This window comes from Meleagris gallopavo, chromosome 12 (assembly GCF_000146605.3).
Source record: "Meleagris gallopavo isolate NT-WF06-2002-E0010 breed Aviagen turkey brand Nicholas breeding stock chromosome 12, Turkey_5.1, whole genome shotgun sequence".
NCBI classification, from domain to species: domain Eukaryota; kingdom Metazoa; phylum Chordata; class Aves; order Galliformes; family Phasianidae; genus Meleagris; species Meleagris gallopavo.
In genome coordinates, this window is record NC_015022.2 from 2,492,531 (window position 1) to 2,513,172 (window position 20,642).

Sequence of the window (20,642 nt, forward strand, 5' to 3'; positions counted from 1 at the left end):
TTTCCCAAAGGCATTAATTTCTTAAGTTTGTTTCTCATAAATATAGTTTATAATCTGACTGTGAAAATAGTGGTTTTGTGTAAAGTCACATTTTTTTCTATGACTCATATCCATGACGCAAATACATCATTTTTCACTGCACCAAATTATTGTTTAGCACTGATGCCTAAAAAAACAGAGACTTTAAACACATTTAAAGTCTTCTGGCTCATGATCTTCTTGTTATTAATAATTTTCTTTATGATGTAACTGTTACTTAGCTCTTCTCATTCACTTTCTGTCTGATTCAGAAAATACCTGAGTTGCAAAAGGAAATTGAACTGCTGCAGACACAAAAATTGGATGTTGAAAAACAGGCCCAGTCACAGAAGAGGGAGATGAGGGGTAAGCTACGTGCTAGATAATTCGGAAAATCTACCAAGCAGAGTGTAAACTGGCTGGTTTAAATTGATGGGTTTTTAAAAAAATATTGGGTAGCTTTGACAAAAAAAAAACAGGTATCTTTCTCATCCTATAGTGATGTCATTCTGTTCACAGCTTTGTTTGCAAGGTGCAAAGCAAAAAACAAGTGAGTTTTTGTGAAGCAGTTGCTGAATGCCAGATCTATGGTATCCTTTTTAAGAATCGCTGATTTCAAATACTGTGTTTAAAAATCAATACTAGCAGTCTGAACTTCACATGGAACTTAATATCTCATAAAGTCTCAGAAATATGGAAAGAATACATCATCTGGCCTTCATTCAGCCTGTCTTTAGCCTCAGGTCTCGTGAATAATTTGCTGTGCTGTGATCCCTTTGATAAAGGGTACCTAATCTGAGCACTACCGCGCACTTTGTGCAATACTGAGAATGTGTCTTACATGGCAAACCTGGATCATTTAGTGTGGGAAGCCAGCACTAGGTGACATATCATCTGTGTAACTGTAGCAGTTGTCTGGATTTGAAACAGAAAGAAGTAACTTGGCAATGAAAGTGTGGTATGTTTAAAAAAAAACAACAAACATCAATATACAAATAAACCAACTGTGTTGGTAGTGTACCTAAATAGTGCTCCTTCCTTGTTCAGAAGTACAGCCATGTTCCTCATTGTATTCTGCTGGTACATAAGCACTGAGTAACAAGGAAGAACCTCACAGATTCAGGAAGAAGTTGGTTTGATTTTTCTAATCATATGTAATTTGAAATGTGATGAGAAAGTTACTGAGATCATTATATTATATATATTTTTTTTTTTCCTCAGAAAAGATGTCAGAAGTTACAAAACAGCTTCTTGAAAGCTATGATTTTGAAGATGTCAGAAGCAGGTAATTTAATAAGTTCTCCTTAAAAAAAATAAAAAATTAAGAAATGCATTTTGTTCACCTGCCTGCTATTGATACTGCCTTGTGTTCTAGGCTGTCTACAGAGGACTTGGAACACTTAAATGAAGATGGAGAATTGTGGTTTGCTTATGAAGGCTTGAAAAAAGCGACAAGGTTAGTCAGTGTCTACGTTTTCATAACTCCATGCTGTGGTCTAGAAGATAAACAGAACAATCAATGAGTAACTTGATAGTGTGATACTGAACATCTGCCTAACAAACGTTATCTTTTATGATTGTCTCAGCAGCTCAACCTAATCAATGAGATAAATATTGTATGCGTCAGTCTGGGAAATATTTCCTCAAAGACAGCATGCATGACTTCCATCTCCTCTAATGCCTCTGTGATGTAATGGAATATCTGCATGTTGAACACAGTGCTTTTTTCATATGTATTAAACATGACCTATTGCACTTGCATCACATTACATCTGCAATTTTTCATTTTTCCTTTTGTTTTTAAAAGAGTATTGGAAAGTCACTTCCAATCTCAGAAGGAAAACTATGAAAAGGAGATTGAAGGTCTGAACTTGAAAGTTGAACATCTTAGCCAAGATATTAATCATCTACAAAAACTATTTCGAGAGGAAAATGACATAAATGATGGTATTCGACTTGAAGTTAGCAGGCTAACTTCAGAAAACCTGGTAAGATCAAGATGTAGTCAAGTAAAGATTGTTTCAGTTGGCAGTACAATCCAAAACTGTCAGTGGCACAAAGCCCTCAAAAACTCGGCGTCATGTCTTGACTTTACAAGGCTCAAACTGATGTGGCCATCTGAGGTTGCACATCCACACCAACTTTTTCCCATGTAACGCCTTGCTCAGCTATAAGAACTGAAGTAAGGGAAGAAGAAACAAAATGTGTTTTGCTTCCAAAGTGGCTGTTGTTTGAGTACTGGTGTGACTGTGTGTTTAGGGTGAGTAGTTGGCTTTGCTGTGCTTGCTGGTCTTGGCTTGTTTTTTCCCTTCATGTATTAAATACATTTTATCTTGATCCATGAGCTTTCTCACTTGTGCTCTTCCTATTCTCTTCTTTTTTTTTTTTTTTGCATTGGGGTGGGAGGGGGATGGTGGTGGTGAGTTGGCAGCTCTGTGGTTGCTTGACTTCAGTCTGAGGCCAAGCCATGACAACATGGTTTAGGTGTGCTCTTCTCCCCTTGTGGTCAAAGGATAGATATTAGCATCTTTTGGTCTGAAGCCTCTCTTTTCTCTCAGGTTGAAAAGTTCTATGATTTGATTATCAGTGAAAAAAGCAGATGCCTGGGGGATGTGAGAGGTGATAGGTTTGTGTAGTTTAGCGGTGCTCTCCACCAGAGGGCAGCTAACCATGTAAAATTGCTAATAAATCACAGGCAAGGCTTAAAAGTCAAGGTGGTTATTAGTGCTGTGTAAAACCTGACTCAAGGAAGTGCTAGTATTCCAGAAGATCATACATACCGTGTTATTTTCCTGTTAAGTGAAGTATAGGTATAGGAATATTTTTCAGAAAAAAATTACTGAAATTGAAAACATAAGGAAAAGCATGATATTATTTTTACAAAACGATTTTATAACATACTGGTTTTGTTTTCTTCCCCCAAAGTTAAGGAAAAGCTAGGAAAATTTGACCTAGGAAAATTAATTGTGTAATTTCCTTTTAACTGCAGAACATAAAACTGGCAGTATTGGGTCAGTTCAAACATTCAGTTAGCTCACTATTTCAATTTTAAGAATGACCCAGCAGCAGATGCCTCCAGAAGAGTTACACAAGTTGGGCAAGCAAGTAGCACTTCCCCAGTACGTCTGCCAGTCTTTAACTACTTGCAGTTGAAGTTGATCTCATAGGTACTATTGGAGATGTTTCAAACTAAAGGTGCTGAGGTACATAAATGTCCTTTTTTCCTCTGGAAGGTGATCCCAGATCTTAAACAGCAAGTTTCTGAGCTTGAGAACCAAAAATTAGACCTTGAAAACCGTCTTCAAGAGCAGAGTGCGAAGTTGAAAGGTAAAGGACCATTGTAAGGTGCCACTGTGGTCCCCAGTCCTACAGTTAAGAATGAATTATAATTGAGTTATGAATTCCCTAGACATAAATTTATAACAACTGAACTTCTTTGCCTATTTGCTTGCTTTCTTGCCAGTAAAATGTAAGAAACATCGTGAAGAAAAAAAGTACTGTGTAGAGAATAACTCTGCTAGTTAAGAAAAATACATGTAAACATGTGCAATTCTCTGGTCTGCTTTTGAACATTTTTTGGTCGTTCAGTTCTGCAGTTTAGATGTCTACAAGTATGTTCAGTAGGGCTGTGCTAAGAATACGTGTCATGGAGTATGCCCTTTGGAAGCAGTCATAAAAAGAAAAGATGTACTGGAATTTAAGTTGTAGTCCATGAAATAGATTTCAAGGGGTGAAAAAATCAGAGTAGGAGACAGAAGGAAAACTTCCTGCTAATTTGCTTGTTTCAGAGTTCTTCTCTGTTCAGGAAAACAGAAGTTGCTGAGGATTCTGTATCTAACTGTAGTGTCCTCTGAGGTCAACTTTTTTTTTGTTTTTTTTTTTTTTTTTCAGTTTGCAAGTAGTTTTACTGCCCAGTGCAAGAAGTGGATAGTATCAGAATTCCCTAGCACATAAAATCTTCTGCGTGGCGTAATCAGAACATTTTCTGATACATTATATGGCATCCTTCCATTTTGTTAAATAAAATTACGAGTTTAAGAAAAAATTTTACTAAATACTAATACAGGACAGTAAGCAAGTATGATCTTGTTTTTCTTTTGTTTTGCATTTTATTGCTAAAGAGATGTCTAATCGACTGCATCACGAGCCAGAAGGGGACAGAACACTAAGAGGGTAAATAGCTTCCTTCTCCTCTTCCTCTTCTCCTCTCTCTCTTAATGTAAGAAGTGCCATGGGCTGGGAGCAACAAACTCACAGTTGAAGTTCCACATCCAAGATATGATTCACCCTGTAACACTGAGTACAGCTAATAGGTAAGCATGATGTGATTGTGCTTTAACAGAAGAAGAGTATAAGACAACACTTCCTGTCTATTTCTAGAACAAATGAGATCCAGAATGAAACGGACATAAAAGAAGAGAGGTTGAATGTCATAACCCAAGAAATGGAGGGGCTGAGCAATGGTTTGAAGCAAGATGAAGTCCACGCTGAAGTAAAAAGCAAGATGAAGCAAGAAACAACTCGGCTTACTGTGGAAAACATGGTGAGGAAATGAAATCCTCATTAAGAAACTGTACCTGAAATATAGGATAAAAAGGAAGAAATCATGATTTCATGGTATGGGCGGGATGTTTTCTCAGTTTGTTGAGGGATGAAAAGTACAAAGGTTTCATGTTTCTTCAACACAACATAGAATATGTTGTAATGCTCTTTTTGTGACAGTAACATGTAGCGCTAGAAGGCATTTCTTTATTTCCATTGCTCTGAACTCACTAATTTGGATTATTATAGGACCTTGAAGAAGAACTAGACATGAAAGATAGAATAATAAAGAAATTGGAGGATCAGATCAAAACTCTTACCAAGACTATTGAAAAAGGTAAGATGTTGTTATATCATCTTTTCTCATAACTTTGAATGTTCAGTTTGTGTTTCAGTGAAACTAGTTTTACAAAAACAAAAAAGTAGGCTTTGAAGGGTTAGAGATACAAACCCTCAGGAAAAAGTGCCAGGAAACCGTCAACAGAAATTTTATAAAAACCTGTGTTTTTTTTCCAGCTAAATAGTGGGCATATGTGGGACCTAGACTATATGATGAAGTTTAACTCAGAGGCATCAGATTCTGTCAGCAAAAGTTAACACACGCCCTCAACAGAAACTGTCTTTTAGCCAACAGGATGTTAGCTTTGCAGATGAGTATATCCTCCTGTTGGCATTCAGGTGGCAGATGGTTACTGATAGGAAATTTGTACAAAGTTCTTATGCAGCAAGTAGTTCTTTACTATAAATACGCCTCAGAAGGATGCAGAAGTGACTAAGGCAGAGGTGTGTCACTGGTGTTTGTTTGCCTTATTTAATGTAAGTAATTCCACTGAATCCACTGAAACTATTCACAGAAGTAATATGAATGTTATTTAACTCAATGTTTGGAACTGTTACTTAAGAACATCCATGTGATCCATCCATCCAGCGAGCACTGTACCCTTTATCATAGAGGAATGCTTTTCTCCAATAGTTTGTTCTAACACATAAATGATGACTTAGCAATTTCCTTGCAGTTAATACTGCTTTATGTTTGACAGGTGATGAAATTCATGTGTCAGCTTTGTCCAAGGAGTACATTGGAATGATGGAGTACAAAAGAGAGGATGAAGAAAGGATCGTTCAAAATCTGATCCTCGGTATTTTAGTAACATTTGGAATTTTATTGGTCTTCAGTGATATTCAGCATAGAACACAACGCTACAACGAAAACTACAAGATGCCATATTTCATTTTTGTTCAAAGTTGGCTTTATCTCACTCTCTTCCCACCAAAATAACTTGGAGATGCTACATTGCTTTTTTCCTATTGCCAATCATTTCAAGTACAAAGTGATTTATCTCTGACTCTACATAATTCTGACTCTGATGTTTTCTTTGCTCTTTGTTCTCTTATAAAGCTGTAAGTCTCAGGAGCACTCTTGGAACTTCAGTTTACTTTCTTCCTAGTCATCTACAAAGACTGTAAGTCATTGGGTATCTGTCCGTGTATGGTGTCTTAATCTTAGCTGTCCTCTGCATATAATTTCATTCACTGATCAGAACTGTGCTTTAGAATTCCCCTTGTAAGGGAATTTTGCTCTGAGTCACTTTACAATGCCAGTCTTACTGCCAAACCAGCCTTTTGCATTAGCTTGCCATTAGTGGGAACTCAACAGTTTCTCCATGCACATCAGTACTCTTATTAACTACTACTTGGAAATAACTTCTTCCTTTCCTTCTCACCTACTTCATCCTTACTTCAACATTTGAATGTTACCTATTTGTGAAGACAGGTGTGTCTTCAAGCAGTGCCAGGAAATTGTGGGCCTTACTACAAATAGCTAAATACAGGCCAGTGTATGAAGCTATCCTATCTCACATAGCCCATGCTATAGCCCAGAATTTGCTGCAGTGCTCTCCTTATTTTCTGGAATACTTAATTAATGCTTCCACATGAGCAAAGCAGTACTATTATACAAGTTTTCAGTAAGGAGCAATAAATCACTATAACAATTATCAAGTGGCTCGTTGCTGAAGAAATGAACCTAAAGGTACTTGCCTTTTTCAGAATGATGCATTAAAGCTCTGTATTTTTATATAATGAACCTGATGATTCTCCTTTATGCAGATTTAAAGCCACGTGGAGTTGTAGTCAATACGATACCTGGCCTTCCAGCTCACATCCTATTCATGTGTGTGAGGTATGCAGATTATCTGAATGATGCTGACATGCTGAAATCTTTCATAAATGTAACCATTGATGGTATAAAACAAGCTGTTAAGGTAGGAATTATATTTGGCTGTACTTCACTTTTTGATTTTCATGTAAAGTTTATAAGATGCATGCATAATACCTGGGAAATACTGATACTTGCATCTGCTAGTATTCCTATAACAAATAATTATTATTAGTTACGATCTTTTTGGTGTTATTAGTAGGATCCTCATGAAGTAAGGTTCTCTTGTGCTGAATATGCTAACATCTTTATCCAAATTCAGATATGTGAATGCTTTGTTGTATATCTGTGATGCAATAAGACATCAACTGCGTTTGGTAGGAATGAACCACGCTTTAAGCAGTTGAATTTGTTGTGTAGAAAATGCTTGTATTTTGTCCACAAATTTATACCACATTTTACCCATAAGAAAAGCTTGTGCGTGTGTATCTAACAAAAAGAAGACAAACTAAAGCAAAGTTAGAATTGTGTTTATACATAGTTCAGTTTCATTTCTGTATGGACATTGTCCATGTTTTGGCAGGAAGCCCCCAATGCACTATAGTGCTACAGGTGGAAATGTGTAACGCTGGTTCAGACTCATGTTTTTGGCCTGTCCCTTACATAGACTTAAACTGTGTTTAATGAGTAAAAGAGGGGTCTTTGCTATATATTCACTCACCTGAAAAAATCCCAGAGTGATTTGTATAGCTGGCACGTTACAGGTGCTATGTGTTTCTTCTTCTGTAGATAGGTGGTGTTATTGCTAATTCTGTGATCTTTAGCTAGATCTAGTGATCTTTAGCTTCAGTTTTGAAATGAAATTAACTTCATGACAGTGCCATAATAGGATTGCTTTGTCATTTTCAGGAAAACTCAGAAGATTTTGAGATGTTGTCTTTTTGGCTTTCCAATACATACTATTTTCTTAACTGCTTGAAGCAATACAGTGGGGAAGAGGTAGGAATGATTTCATCAAATAATTTCATTGCTTTACCTTTGTCAGACTTCAGTAAGTAAAATGGACAGAGATAGTCAATAGATAATTATTTGCCAGCCTCAATGCTTCAGGATGTGTATTGCTTTGCAGTGGTGACATATGTTTTACACATATAAGAAGACAGTATAGAAGTAACTGATAAAGTGAAATCAAAACATGAAAGTGCTGAGGTTAGTTGAAGACGTAACATGATAACTGTTATGTAATTTGAATTCTTGTACATGAGTTTAATCTGAGCTGCATTTGCTTGTTTAAGCTAGTTTCATCCTGGAATCCAAGACTCTTAAATTGCAAACTCTTACTATATGATATTTTATTGATATGTTTTATTAACTTACATAGGCTGAATGAAATTGAATAAGTATGTAAGAATACACTCTTCAGGATTAAAACAAGTAGAACTTGGAATTACAGTAACTGTGCACAGTCTAAACAGCAGTACTCCCCCTCGTGGTTCTATTGATCACATGAATGCACAGTGAGAACTGTATTTAAATGTAATAAATAACAGTCTTTTGTAATTTAACACTAACAGGAGGGAAAAGTCTGAATCCAGTGCTTTGAGTGTTAACCTGTATTTGAAATGAACACTTAAGACTTCACATAAGTTAGGATCCAGTCTATGTTTTTGAAAGCAGAATTCTCCTGATGAAAAGTCAGTGTAATAGATATTGAAAACAGAGTTGTAAACTATTAGATTAAAAAAAAAAAAAAAAAGTTTTCTGTTTAAGTAATCTAGGAATTGCTCCAGAGACCACTGAAATATGTGCAAGCCTCTCTTTTGGGTTCAGTAAGCTTTTGGAACAGGGTAATCTTAAACATTAACTAGTAAACAAGTAAAGGAAGCCCAGAATTAGAAGTATCCATTAAAGTTAGCAGATGCTTTGACTCATTCTGAGACTGTTTGGCCGGAGGCAGAGTGTACTACTTTAATATATACATTAGTATATAATACCAGTTAACAAGTATAATGTTTATGTGATTGCTAATACTTGTTTTTACAATGTAATATAGGAATTTATGAAATACAATACCCCTCGTCAGAATAAGAACTGTTTGAAGCATTTTGATCTCTCGGAGTACAGACAAGTTCTCAGTGATTTGGCCATTCGGATCTATCACCAATTCATTCTTGTAATGGAGAATAACATTCAGCACATGATCGGTAAGATAGCAGAAGTCCAATCGAAGATAAATGTAGCTTATGAAGAACTTGTATAAAGCCTATACGTGGAGGCAAAGGATGGAACTGACCTCTTCCTCCTGTAGTTGCATGCATGTTTCTGCATACTTAAATGTGAATGTTATATCCCTGAAGGGCTTTTTCCTCTCCACACTTTCCTTGTGTAGGATAATGCTTTCAAAAAGACCAAAATTCTATAAAAATAAAAGTTATTTTCTTAAAAATTTGTGTGATTCAGAAGCCCTTGTCGGGTATTCTATTTATATAATACTATTTAAATTTTAAAATATCATGAAATTATGTTTTGTTCAAGAATTAAGTTAATGTAACTGGAAAGAGCTACAGGAGTGACTCCTACGGTCTTACAGTTATTTTCTGTTGTCCTTCAGTACCAGGTATGCTGGAATATGAAAGTCTCCAGGGAATTTCTGGCTTGAAACCTACAGGGTTCCGTAAACGTTCCTCTAGTATAGATGACACGGATACCTACACAATGACATCTATCCTGCAGCAACTCAGCTACTTCTACAGTACGATGTGCCAGAATGGCCTGGACTCTGAGCTTCTCAAGCAGGCGGTGAAGCAGCTTTTCTTCCTCATTGGAGCGGTCACCCTCAATAGTCTCTTCCTCCGCAAGGACATGTGCTCTTGTAGGAAAGGAATGCAGATAAGGTAAAGCCAGGAAGCTTTCAGCAAGAGGTTGCTTCGGAATGAATGTTTAACCTTTTTTTTTTTTCTTTTTTTTGTTTTTGTTTTTGTAACCTAGCTCTTTATCTCTATGTCACTGGATATTCTGTGACCATTCTGTTGGAAGCAGCCAACTGTTTTGCACTCTTTTGGAAAAAATAGATCTTTGCCTTATCAGCTAAGTTTTCTGTGCTTAGCATACTACACTAATGGAGAAAATATCAGTAGAGAGCTCAAAGTCAGTCCTATGTTTAGCATTCTTCCTATGCTTGTTGGCTCATGATGGTGACTCTACTTCTTAGAAGAGTAAGCAAGTACAGCATCCCCTGTCTGGCAGACAGCCAGAAGCAAATTTGCATTGTTTGTGCTGTATCATGAGAAAAGAAAGCACTGAGACAGAGCCATTTGAGGGTTCAAGTCAGATGACATCCATCTTATAATCATGAAGAGTGTATGTTCCAAACAGTTTTTGCAAAATACGCATAGTTCATTTCTTCTCCATTAGACAGTCTGCAGGCTAAGATGAAAGAAAATCACTCAAGTTTTGACCCGTTTCAAAATATTACTAGAAGAAAGCTTCTTTAACCTTTAGAATTTAGCCCAATTAGCAATGTGTAAAGACTATTCTAATCTCCAGTATAAGCTTAGCTGTAAATTAATATTTTTAACATACACAGTGCTGCGATATAGTTACCAGTGCTAGTAGATACTAGTATTCTTCTGGTCCTTTTATAACAGCTAAGCTAGTAACTTGCTTTCTATTGGATGACCTTTAAGAAATTAAGTGAATAAATTAAAAGGATTAAAGTATACAAGAGATTAAACTTAAAAATCAGCAGACTATTAATTGTTTGATATTTATAATGTACAGGTATGGTGGGTTTTATTATTTAAACTGTATGAATGTGAACACTGAATTAGAGGAAGACTGCTTCTTTAGAAGACTTCAATGTAATTTGTTTGACAGAAGAAACCTGACATTTCTGTTGTCTGTTCGTGGTATAACCTAGATGTAATATCAGCTATTTGGAAGAATGGCTTAAAGACAAGAATCTTCAAAGCAGCAGTGCCAAAGAAACTTTAGAGCCTTTGTCTCAAGCAGCCTGGCTCCTTCAGGTCAAAAAGATCACTGATGATGATGCCAAAGAAATATGTGAACACTGCACATCGCTTTCCACTGTGCAGGTAATGAGCCATTTGTTTTATTCTGGCACCAACTTGCCTAACATAATTTGCTGCAAAGGGCCATTGGCCTTTCATTTGATAAAAACAGCATTCGTCAGCTTTCTGCATCACCACTTGTTACATTCGATTTTTTAACTCCTTATTTCCAACTCTTAATGCTTTAACTGCTTCTGTAGTGAATGCTTGTCTCCTTGTTCTATTTCATTTCAGTCCACAATGATTATTTATTTTTACTTTGTTAGAGGCATTTTTGTTGTTCTCTTTTATCAGTTCCACATCTCCTTGATCCTGCTGATTTGGAAATGAGTCACAGCAGTGATCGCGTATGCAAGAAATAATTAGGTTCCAGGTTGAAATTCTCACTTTATTGTAAGATTTCTTACTGAAAGCTCAGTTAAATACCAATGAAGGTGGCATTTTAATGCTTTCTTCACTTTTTGTAACATACTAAAATAGTGTATTGTAATTTGAGCAGATAGTTAAGATCCTCAACTCATACACTCCGATAGATGATTTTGAGAAAAGAGTGACTCCGTCATTTGTTCGCAAAGTCCAGGTAAGACCTGCACCTCTTCTCTCTCATATTCGAGTTACAGGATATTTCCAACACACATATTTATACTTGGCCTTTATGTCAAGTAATGACTGCTCTGTTCTGCTTCTCACTAGGAATTGATTGAGTGCAATCTCCTTAAAATTACATGAAGGCAAGATTTGCAATGAGAAAAAACAATGTTTTTGATTTAATTGGAATACATTATTATCTTACCCTTTCTGCTGTAATTTCAGGCTATGCTAAACAATCGCGAGGATGGACCGCAGCTGATGCTTGATACCAAATACCACTTTCAAGTGACGTTTCCTTTCACACCCTCTCCACATGATTTAGAAATGATACAAGTCCCCAGCAGCTTCAAACTTGGCTTTCTCACAAGGGTTTAGTAAAACCAGTACTTTGGTATTTTCTCTGAGACCGAATAAGGACAAGTAGACTTCCATGCTTCCTTCCTCCAGCTGGAGGATGGTGTGGTAGCTTGCCATGAATTAATCCATTAAAAACTTGTTCTAGAGTCAAGACTTAAAAAATAAGAATCGTTTCAGCCTGTGATTTCCTTCTGTGTTTTTTTGTTTGTTTTTGTTTTTACTGTTGTTCATTCTTCTTTACAATCCTATAATAATGGCATCAGCTGGATGCAATTCCACACTGTTTTTTAGCCCAAACCTGATGAGGAAAGAATTTGTCTGACAAGTTTACATTGGTTCTCTGTCAGTAACATTAAAGCACTAGTCATAGGGAAAGGTTAAGCTAGGATCAATATACTGTACAGTTTTCCTTGATTTGCTTTTGTGCCAAAATATTTTTTTTCCAAGATCATTCTCTTGTCTTGCTCTACTGAATTTGTTTGACATTAGAAGGGTGAATACTATACTTTCACTGCCTTTATTCCTTTCATGAAGTAAGTTGTTCATAAAAATTGACAAGAAGAATGTAAAGAAAAGAATAGAAAGTCCTCCTACATTTGTTTGGACTTTTATTAGTTTTTTTTAATACAGATAGCTACATTGAACCTGGGGTCTGAGGTCAGTCTAAGAGCATTGCTGTAATAAACACACGCTGTCTTTGCAGGAATGCTGGCTTGGCTCGCTCAGGCTGTGTGCATTATAGTTCAGGCACAGCAGACAGCTCTTCAGCCAGGGGAGCAATTTGGGCACTTCCTTTTGTAGGCAGATTTCAGTTGTGTTCTCTGCAATGGCATCTGGATCTTCGTATCAGTTATCAGAGTAGAAAAGTCAGATATAAAATTCCTGTTGTGATCCAAACTACAAGTTTACTTCTTTAAAAAAAACAGGAGTCCTGTTTTAGGTCCATTTCTAATGCAATGTCTTTAGGAACATACGCTGAGTATGCACTTATGTACGGATCTTTCTTTCTCCCATTCTTTTTTGCTTGTTTCCCTCCCTTAGTTCAGATACTGCTATGGTCTGAAATTACTGATAAACCAATCTTAATTCCTTGCATTTTTAAATTACAGGATCCTTAGGAACAGAAGTGGTCTCCTTTTTGTTTCGTTCAACATTATTCCTGTAGGCAGAACACAAAGAATAACAACTTTCTTTAATACTAGATCCTGTCAGAAGAACTGGAGAGCCAGCATTCACCTTGCTGCAGTGATGGCTGTCATTAGAAATTCCTCAGAACATACTGCTAGTTTTCTGGTTAGGCTATTATGGGAATATAATACTAAAGCTTAGAAATATTGAAGGGATTCTAATTGACCTTGTTAATTTAAATAGTACTGGAAGAGACATTTGATTTTTGTATTACATAATGTTTAAAATTTGTAAATATGAAGAAAAATATTTTTGTTATATCGTGTCCTTGATATTTACTATGAACAGTGTCATATTCACAGTGATAACTACAGAGATGCATAAAGAATATATGGAGGAACATTTTTGTGTTTTGTTCAAAAGCTGTAAAACTACACAATGTAGAGATACGTAGGTAGGCTGGTATTCTTATCTGTTAAATAAAGCAGCTTCTAGATCAATTTGTAGTGTTCTGAGTGATGCAAGTATTTTCAGTAAACAATTATTAACAATTTACTTGGAATTATGTTAACATTGGTGGGTACTGCCTTGTACCATGAGTGTTTATTTACTGGTCCAATTGCTTTGCTGCAACATTGTGTATCTTCCTATCAGAATGGTTTGCTGCTCCTGGTGAATTTCTATACCCATTTCAGTGAAAGCAAGTTTAGTTGCTATAGTTTGCATATGGCCTTTTTTACACTTACTGGAGCTGTATGTCACCTGACAAGGTATGAGTAAAAGCACAGTGTACTCTTGCACTGACATCACAAAGTGTCTGAAGGTATGTATGTATGTATGACGTGTTGATGGAGGAAAATTGTTCTGACAACTTGGTAAGTGAGTTTGAGTGGAAATTTACTGTGCTTTTGATGTTAGTGTCTTCAGCCAGTATGAAGTACAGAATTCTGTCTTTGGTTTTCCTTCTTGGAAGGAGCTGTATTAGTGAAGGGCAGATACATGAAGAGGCATTTCTGAGGTTATCTTTCCTAGAATGATACTAAAGGAGAAAGCTATTGCATTCAAATGGGAAAGTATACAATGATGATCCTTCTGCAGTGGGAAAGTGCTGAAAGTTCTTATGGAATGTGTTTGGGTGTGTGACTGCTGTGCTTCCTGCCAACTTGAGCATAGGTAATCCCTTTCTGTCTTGCATTTTCATAATATTTGGGTAAAAAAAAAAAAACTAGGACGGGTTAGGAGATGTGACTTTCAGCACCTCTAAAATTTTTCTGTAGTTTTCATAGCTTTCTCCCAAGTTTTTTAAAAATCCAAGAAAGCAGCAGTTATTAATCTTGTTGATTTTCAAGTTATTGTCTTAAAATGGGTGAATAGTAGACATACATCCAAGGAAGAATGAGTGTGGTCACCACTCAGGGTTTTTGACTTAGAATTTTGAGAATATGATGTAAATTCAACATCTATTAGAATATCAATTTGCTAAGTTGGAAAACATAGCAGCCGGTCATCTCCTCAGTATGTTTAAACTTTTGAAAGATATCAAAAAATGGTTGCAGCATGGATTGGGCAGACATAATCTATTTTGCTAAATAGTTTATGTTCTCTGTTCTATATTCTGAAAGAAGGTAGTTGAAATAAAGCCTCTCAACTATAATTGTCAGTACATAACTGACCTGAAGTGACACAACTAGAGAAGCTGAGCCTTAAATACCCTTTAAGTAGCCTTAATAGGGAGGTTGTCCATCTGTGTGGCAGTTGCACACAGCTTCTTTGCTCATCTTGAGAATCTCCAGGTTCTTGCTGTTGGAAAAGGTAGGTAATTTGGGGTATTTATCAACAAGATTCATAGTAGCAAATTAGTTAATGTTTTTTATACATCTAATGCAACTTTTAAAAAGCCTGTTATCCAGATTTAAGAATCTAGCACAGTTGAGCCCTGTGCTATTAGAAAAACTACTACAGGGAAGGTCCCTGAAAGAGTAGCAGCTTGGCGACTTGGGCTCACTGTTTGCAGAAGAATGCATTAAAAGCTTCAGGGCATATTTATTGTTTTTCATCCAATGGGGTATGAACCCCCTGGTTGCATATAGCTGGTTGAAAGCTCCGTGTGGATTTCAGGTTAATATGATGTAGTTTGTGTCAGGGCAGATTTCTTCATGCACACTTTGGGATGAAGTCACACAGCTCCTGGACATAACAGCTATTTCAAGCAGTCCACTGAAATACATAAGGATAAGCAGCTGAATGGAGGCAACTGCACAGAATAAAATTGTATTATGTTTTTATCCAGCCAAACACATTCTGAAATCTGCATAGTTCCATTTACTTTGCTTCCCTTTTTAATAGCTTCTTCTCTTAACTGTAAACTCATTATCTGTGTATTTGGCTAAATACTGATAAATATCAAAATTTTAAAAGCTTTCATTTAAAAACTGGGAAATACCACATTTTTTCCATGGAAAGTGTAAGGAGAAGATTGACACAGTGATATCATTGTTTGTTTTTCTGACTCAAGGAGTTTCTAACTCTCCTTTGATTATTGTGCTCTGATCATAGTAATGCCTGGCTTGAGAACAAAAAGGGGATTCTTAATGACCCAGCGTTCAGAGTGCCAAGTCATCACTTTCTGCTCAAGCAGAACAATGTATGAAATGTATGGCTGCCAACTGAATCCGAGGTCGTCTGTGAGCTTTAAAAATAATACATAATATTGACTATTTAATAATGCAGTGGGAAAAAAAACAAATATTGATCAGCTCAGATTTCTCACAAATCCAGCTGCTGGACATTTCTGGTCTGATGGCATTAGTTATACAAAAGCTGAGGATCTGCATATCATGCATGTCATTAATCAGTGTGCACAGAGAACATTACAACAATGTGCAATCAGTGCTTATTATAACAGAACACATATTTTGCTTTTTCTTTACAAATTCCAATCTGCAGATCACGTGACTGCCTTGCACGCAGTGGCTGCTCATTAAGCTCAAAAGATTAGTCAGAGAGATTATCCAGCCTCTAGCTATCTATATGCTGTCTAAGCAGAGAAGCAGCACGAAGCTTTGCACTGCACTGGAACGCACTCTTTCTTTCTTCTCTCTTTCAGCTCTCTCATAACGCAGAGATGTGTGACCAGACCTTCTTAGCGATTGTGTTTGGTCCGTGTGACAAGTGCTCCAACGAGAAGCCCCTTAGGGCTGTTTACATCAAATCAGAACAGCTCAGCTACTGCTCACTATGTGTGGAAATGGTATGTTATTGATTATATCAGCTGGAATGTGAAAAGACTACAAAAAGCAGGGGTTGGATGTATTAATGGTCCATTGTGTTGGATTTTTCTGGACAGAAGCAAGCACTGCTAGGCCAGAAGACTGGCTGCTTCTAATTCAAATAAACACCTCTATAAGACACCTGATATTATTCCATAAGCCTGAAACAGATGTGACCCCGGGTTCAAGGATATGTTTTCTGATTCTTGATTGGAAAGTGGCCATGAGATTCTCCTCCCTCTGGCACTGCATTCCTTAGCTCTGCGTGTGTTATGTGCCCATCTGGGCGAGGCTCTGAGGTATATGCGTGCTGGTCTGCTTAGCCTATGATCTTGAGTGTCACCCTTGAACAAAATTTTAAAAAGACAAAACTATTGTTACAAACTGACTCAGCACAGACTGGGGGATTGGAGTTAGCTGATCTGTTTCAGCTCTCCTCAGACAGAACTGGAGTGTGCTCTGCATGGCCCACCCCAGTCTGAAATCTTGTTGTCTGGTATGCTATCTACAGTACTTGGGTGAGGAGTCGGAGGGAGCTGGAGGTAGCTGCAGTGAGGACACAGCAAGGAAGGGTTGCACAGCTGTGGTGGCTCTTCTGTCTGTGTGTGTACCACCACAGAAAGTCCTGCCAGAATACCCGCATGAAGTAGGGATGATGTTGGAGACTTTTTGATCTTCAGCAATTACTGGTGAGGTGATAAGCCACTCTGGTAGTGTACACTGGAGTAACTGTTTCATCCTCCTGAACCACTGTGTAACAGCATTTATAGACACCTTTTCCCTGTCCTTCCCCAGAACTGGTTACAACCATAACCGACCAGCTTCCAATACAGTGTGTTGTATTTGAGCATCAGATGAAGTGATCTCTGCAGGAATGCTAGAATCATTAACTAGCTGTGATTAGAAAATACACTAAGGCAGATGAGGGCATTGATGTGGTGATTGCTGATGTGTGCAGTTTACTGACGGATGCAGCACGGTCATTTGTCACACTGTTGAGAAGGAAATGTAGATGCAGTGACTGTAAGACAAAAGATGGTTCCTTCCTTATTTATTCTCCTCTCATGACTTTGAAGCTGCTGCTTTGCTCAGGTCTTTCTTGGCCAGCAGCCTATAAATAGCGATTTATCTAGTACATTTTTGCATGACTTGGTTAGTGCACACTGGAACAGCAGGAAACTGGCTGTTTGCTATGTACAGTTCCTGCAACTTTCTCCTCATTATTTGTAATGTGGAAGTTAGACTGCTACTGCCAGAAACAGCTGCTAAGTGGAAGCAGACAGAGACTTCAGGAAGAATCGCCTCAGTCCCAAACAGCCTGTTAGGTGCCTTATTAGCACTGCAGTAGGATCCCAGCCTTTCTCGTAGATCTGGCTTTAGCTTGCTTCTAAGTATTTATTTTATAAACAACATAAAAACAAACAAACAAAAAAACAGCTCTTTGCATCAGTACCAAAATACATACAGTTAGGAAAGCAGCATCTTTTCTTCAAACTGGTTTTTCAGAGCTGAGGGTCTCCTTTGGTGTATATCACAATGCACAGTGTGTCCTTGCCATGCTCATGCTGGTGTTTGTGCATGGACATGCATAATGTGGTGTGCAACCAGCCGAGCCTTTTGCAGCTTCTCATTTGCGTTGCATCTCTTAATTTCAGATGCCAAGTGGACTCAGCTGCACATATGCATTTTCATCAGCCAGTCTTTTTATTCCCAAAACCAATATATCCAGAGGGATAACAGTTAGAAATTGCTGATTTCCAGCATTGAGATCACTATTAGGTGCCATTGGTGCTAAAGCATTTTCTCCCTCTGAGGTTTTGCACATTGTGGAAATTGGTGCTAATCAATAGAAATTCAGTGTGTTTGCTGTGGTTTGGTGTTTTTTTTTTTGTTTTTTTTGTTTTTTTTTAAGTACTAAAAAACCTAGAAAATTAGCTTACAAGTTTAAAAAAAAAAAGATCAGCTGTTGAATTATTGATTTTTTAATTTTTATTATTTTTTATTTATAAATGCCTACTTTCTGAGATAGGCAACAATCTGGACGCAGTTAGAACTTCCATTTTCCTGAGTGTTCCTAATGATGGAACAGTGCTGCCTTCCTCACGTGTATTCCCTGTGTATTTGCCACGTGCAGAATGTAGGTTTATGATAGTGGCAATGACTATTTTTGCACAGTTCCTGGTGACTGAACGTTTCCGTAGCAGCTCCATAGTGATGCTGCATATAAAGCAGACTGCTTTCAGAGTGGTTACCTCAAAATTGCCCCAATCTGCTCAAAGCCAAGGGGCAGCCTGCCTTTGCTCCACAGGGAAGAGTCAGAGACAGAAGCTGTCTTACACGAACCTGTCCTGGTTTTGGGCAGCATGGCAGCTCCCTGCCTCTGAGCACACAGCAGCCAGTTTGGAAGTGGTTATCTTTCTGGGAAATGCTGGTGGTCAGTACAAAGTGACAGCAATAAACAATTTATATACTAGCTGTTACTGCACCACTAATGGAAAATGACATTACAAAGTCTAGTGGCTGCTTTTCCACCTTGTCCATGTGCTATACCTTCTATACAGGATGTTTTCACAGCATTTTGGCCTGTGCTGACGTGGTTTGAAACTCACCTGAAATCCGAACACAAGCTAGGAGGACCTGTATTTTATTCACTCCTGCAGATTGAGCTGCTATTTCAGATTAAATGTAGTCAATTCTAATATTGTGATAAGAAGTTATATACAACTAAAAAAAAATTTAGGCAATTGCTAATGTATATCACCTTCAGTATGGTTAGGCTTTATGAAAAGGGTGGAACAAAAGTATTTGATTGCTTCTTAAATGGTAACATTGTTTCTTTTGAAGTTGATACAGTAGTATGTTATCCGCTAAATTAACCTAAGCCTACTTTTTTAAAACTCCCAAATGGCTTTACTCTAACTTGTTTGGATTATTATGCATTGTTAGCTAATGATAGTATTAGCTAACTTGGGTCCACAAAATATATGCCAAGTATCACACACTTCTATAGCTCTCTCTGCTCAGGAGAGACGTCCCTGCTCATCCCTGTTATCTCAGGAGTAGTATCAAGTCTCAGTCTGAACGTGTAGTTCCCATAGACTGGAAATATGTTCACTGCTTGATTCTCCAGCTGTGGAACCCACTCCTGTAAAACAACTGGAGCACGAGACCAGATCTAGGCCTGAATTCAACCTCCATGGTGACAGTGGGAAGCTCAGCAGCTTTGCCTGTGCATTCCACACAGCCAGTGTGGGAAAAGACTCATTTTCTCCAAGCTCAGTACTGTGTCCAGGATGTGCCCGAGTCCAAACAACAGCTGCAACCCCTTACTTTATTATCTCCCATTCCAATCTTGGAACTTCTCCAGGTTGAACAATAGCCATTGGATTGTCTGTGTTCTGGTGAAAGGGAGACAATGGGAGTCAAAATGAGTAAAGTTACTCTGTGTAGATCAAGGACAATTGCTGAAAAAGAGGACGTTTTCAAGGAATTCCCAGGGAACAGAGAGTTGCAAGGCCGCTTGGCAGGGACTGTTTGGAAATGTTACATTTCTTTGGAAATGTTACAGCTGTTGTGTGCCCAGAACACATGCTCCCCATAGGCCTATGAGCAGAGGCTGCTGGGGCATGGAGCAGTGCCCTATACTCACACTAAGAACAAGCTGGGGGCTTCTTTGTCGCATTTGGATTTTTGGAAACTGGTCCCTTTTGAGGGTTGGGAAGGCCCCAGACCCAAATGAAGAGGGGGTAAAGAGAGGGCTGATTTAAGGATAAAGTCACAAAACTTTTTTTTATCCTTAAATCAGCCCCTTCAGAACACATCAGGAGGAAGGGGTCACACCGCTCCATCTGCCCAATGGGCCCAGGAGCCATCCCAATAGTCACCCATAGTCCTAGGGCTGTGAGGGAGCGATGGAGCTGAGCAGGCTGTGCTAATCCAGACAAACTGTGCATTCTGGCATTGAGGTGAACAATGGCTTTTTTTCCTTCTTAGAATCATGGAAGCATTAAGATTGGAAAGACCAATAAGATCACCACCAACCCATGTCTGTGACTGCTCTAGAACATGTCCCTCCTCCGTGGGCAGCCTGTTCCAGTGCACACTCTTTCTGAGAAGAAATTGTCCCTAATATCCAGCTGGAACCTCCCCTGGCACAAACTTGAAGCCATTCCCTCTAGTCCTGTTGCTGCTACCTGGGAGCAGGGGCTGACCCCCACCTCACCACAACCTCCTTTCAGGCAGTTGTAGAGAGCAATGAGGTTTCCCCTGTGCCTCCTCTTCTCCAGACTCACCTATCCCAGTTCCCTCAGCCGCCCCCCCTAAGACCTGGCTCCAGACCCTTCGCAGCTTTGTTATCCTTCCCCGGATGCACTCCACGGTCTCAATGTCTTTCTTGCAGAGAGGGGCCCGAACTGAACGCAGCACTCGAGGTGCGGCCTCACCAGTGCCAGTGCCCAGAGACCTGCAGCTCCTGCTGGCTGTGCTATCTCTGACACAAGCCAGGATGCC

General features: G+C 38.3%; 2 protein-coding genes across 2 annotated transcripts in view; both read left to right on the plus strand.

The window, feature by feature from the left end:
- Nucleotides 1-13,405, plus strand: part of LOC104912806 (unconventional myosin-Vc-like) — a 14,085-nt gene extending 680 nt beyond the window's left edge. The window contains exons 2-17 of the mRNA XM_010717357.3: nt 291-384; nt 1,240-1,303; nt 1,394-1,474; nt 1,826-2,006; nt 3,252-3,345; nt 4,140-4,191; nt 4,399-4,561; nt 4,810-4,897; nt 5,601-5,699; nt 6,670-6,824; nt 7,628-7,717; nt 8,772-8,922; nt 9,330-9,612; nt 10,638-10,812; nt 11,288-11,368; nt 11,602-13,405. Of these exons, the coding sequence (XP_010715659.1) occupies nt 291-384; nt 1,240-1,303; nt 1,394-1,474; nt 1,826-2,006; nt 3,252-3,345; nt 4,140-4,191; nt 4,399-4,561; nt 4,810-4,897; nt 5,601-5,699; nt 6,670-6,824; nt 7,628-7,717; nt 8,772-8,922; nt 9,330-9,612; nt 10,638-10,812; nt 11,288-11,368; nt 11,602-11,754 (2,004 nt within the window). The 3' untranslated portion in view covers nt 11,755-13,405. The remainder of the gene's footprint in view (nt 1-290; nt 385-1,239; nt 1,304-1,393; nt 1,475-1,825; nt 2,007-3,251; nt 3,346-4,139; nt 4,192-4,398; nt 4,562-4,809; nt 4,898-5,600; nt 5,700-6,669; nt 6,825-7,627; nt 7,718-8,771; nt 8,923-9,329; nt 9,613-10,637; nt 10,813-11,287; nt 11,369-11,601) is intronic.
- Nucleotides 13,406-13,712: 307 nt separating this feature from the next.
- Nucleotides 13,713-20,642, plus strand: part of LOC100539104 (unconventional myosin-Va) — a 40,719-nt gene continuing 33,789 nt past the window's right edge. Inside the window, exons 1-2 of the mRNA XM_031555206.1 lie at nt 13,713-13,739; nt 15,971-16,114. Coding sequence (XP_031411066.1) covers nt 13,713-13,739; nt 15,971-16,114 — 171 coding nt within the window. The remainder of the gene's footprint in view (nt 13,740-15,970; nt 16,115-20,642) is intronic.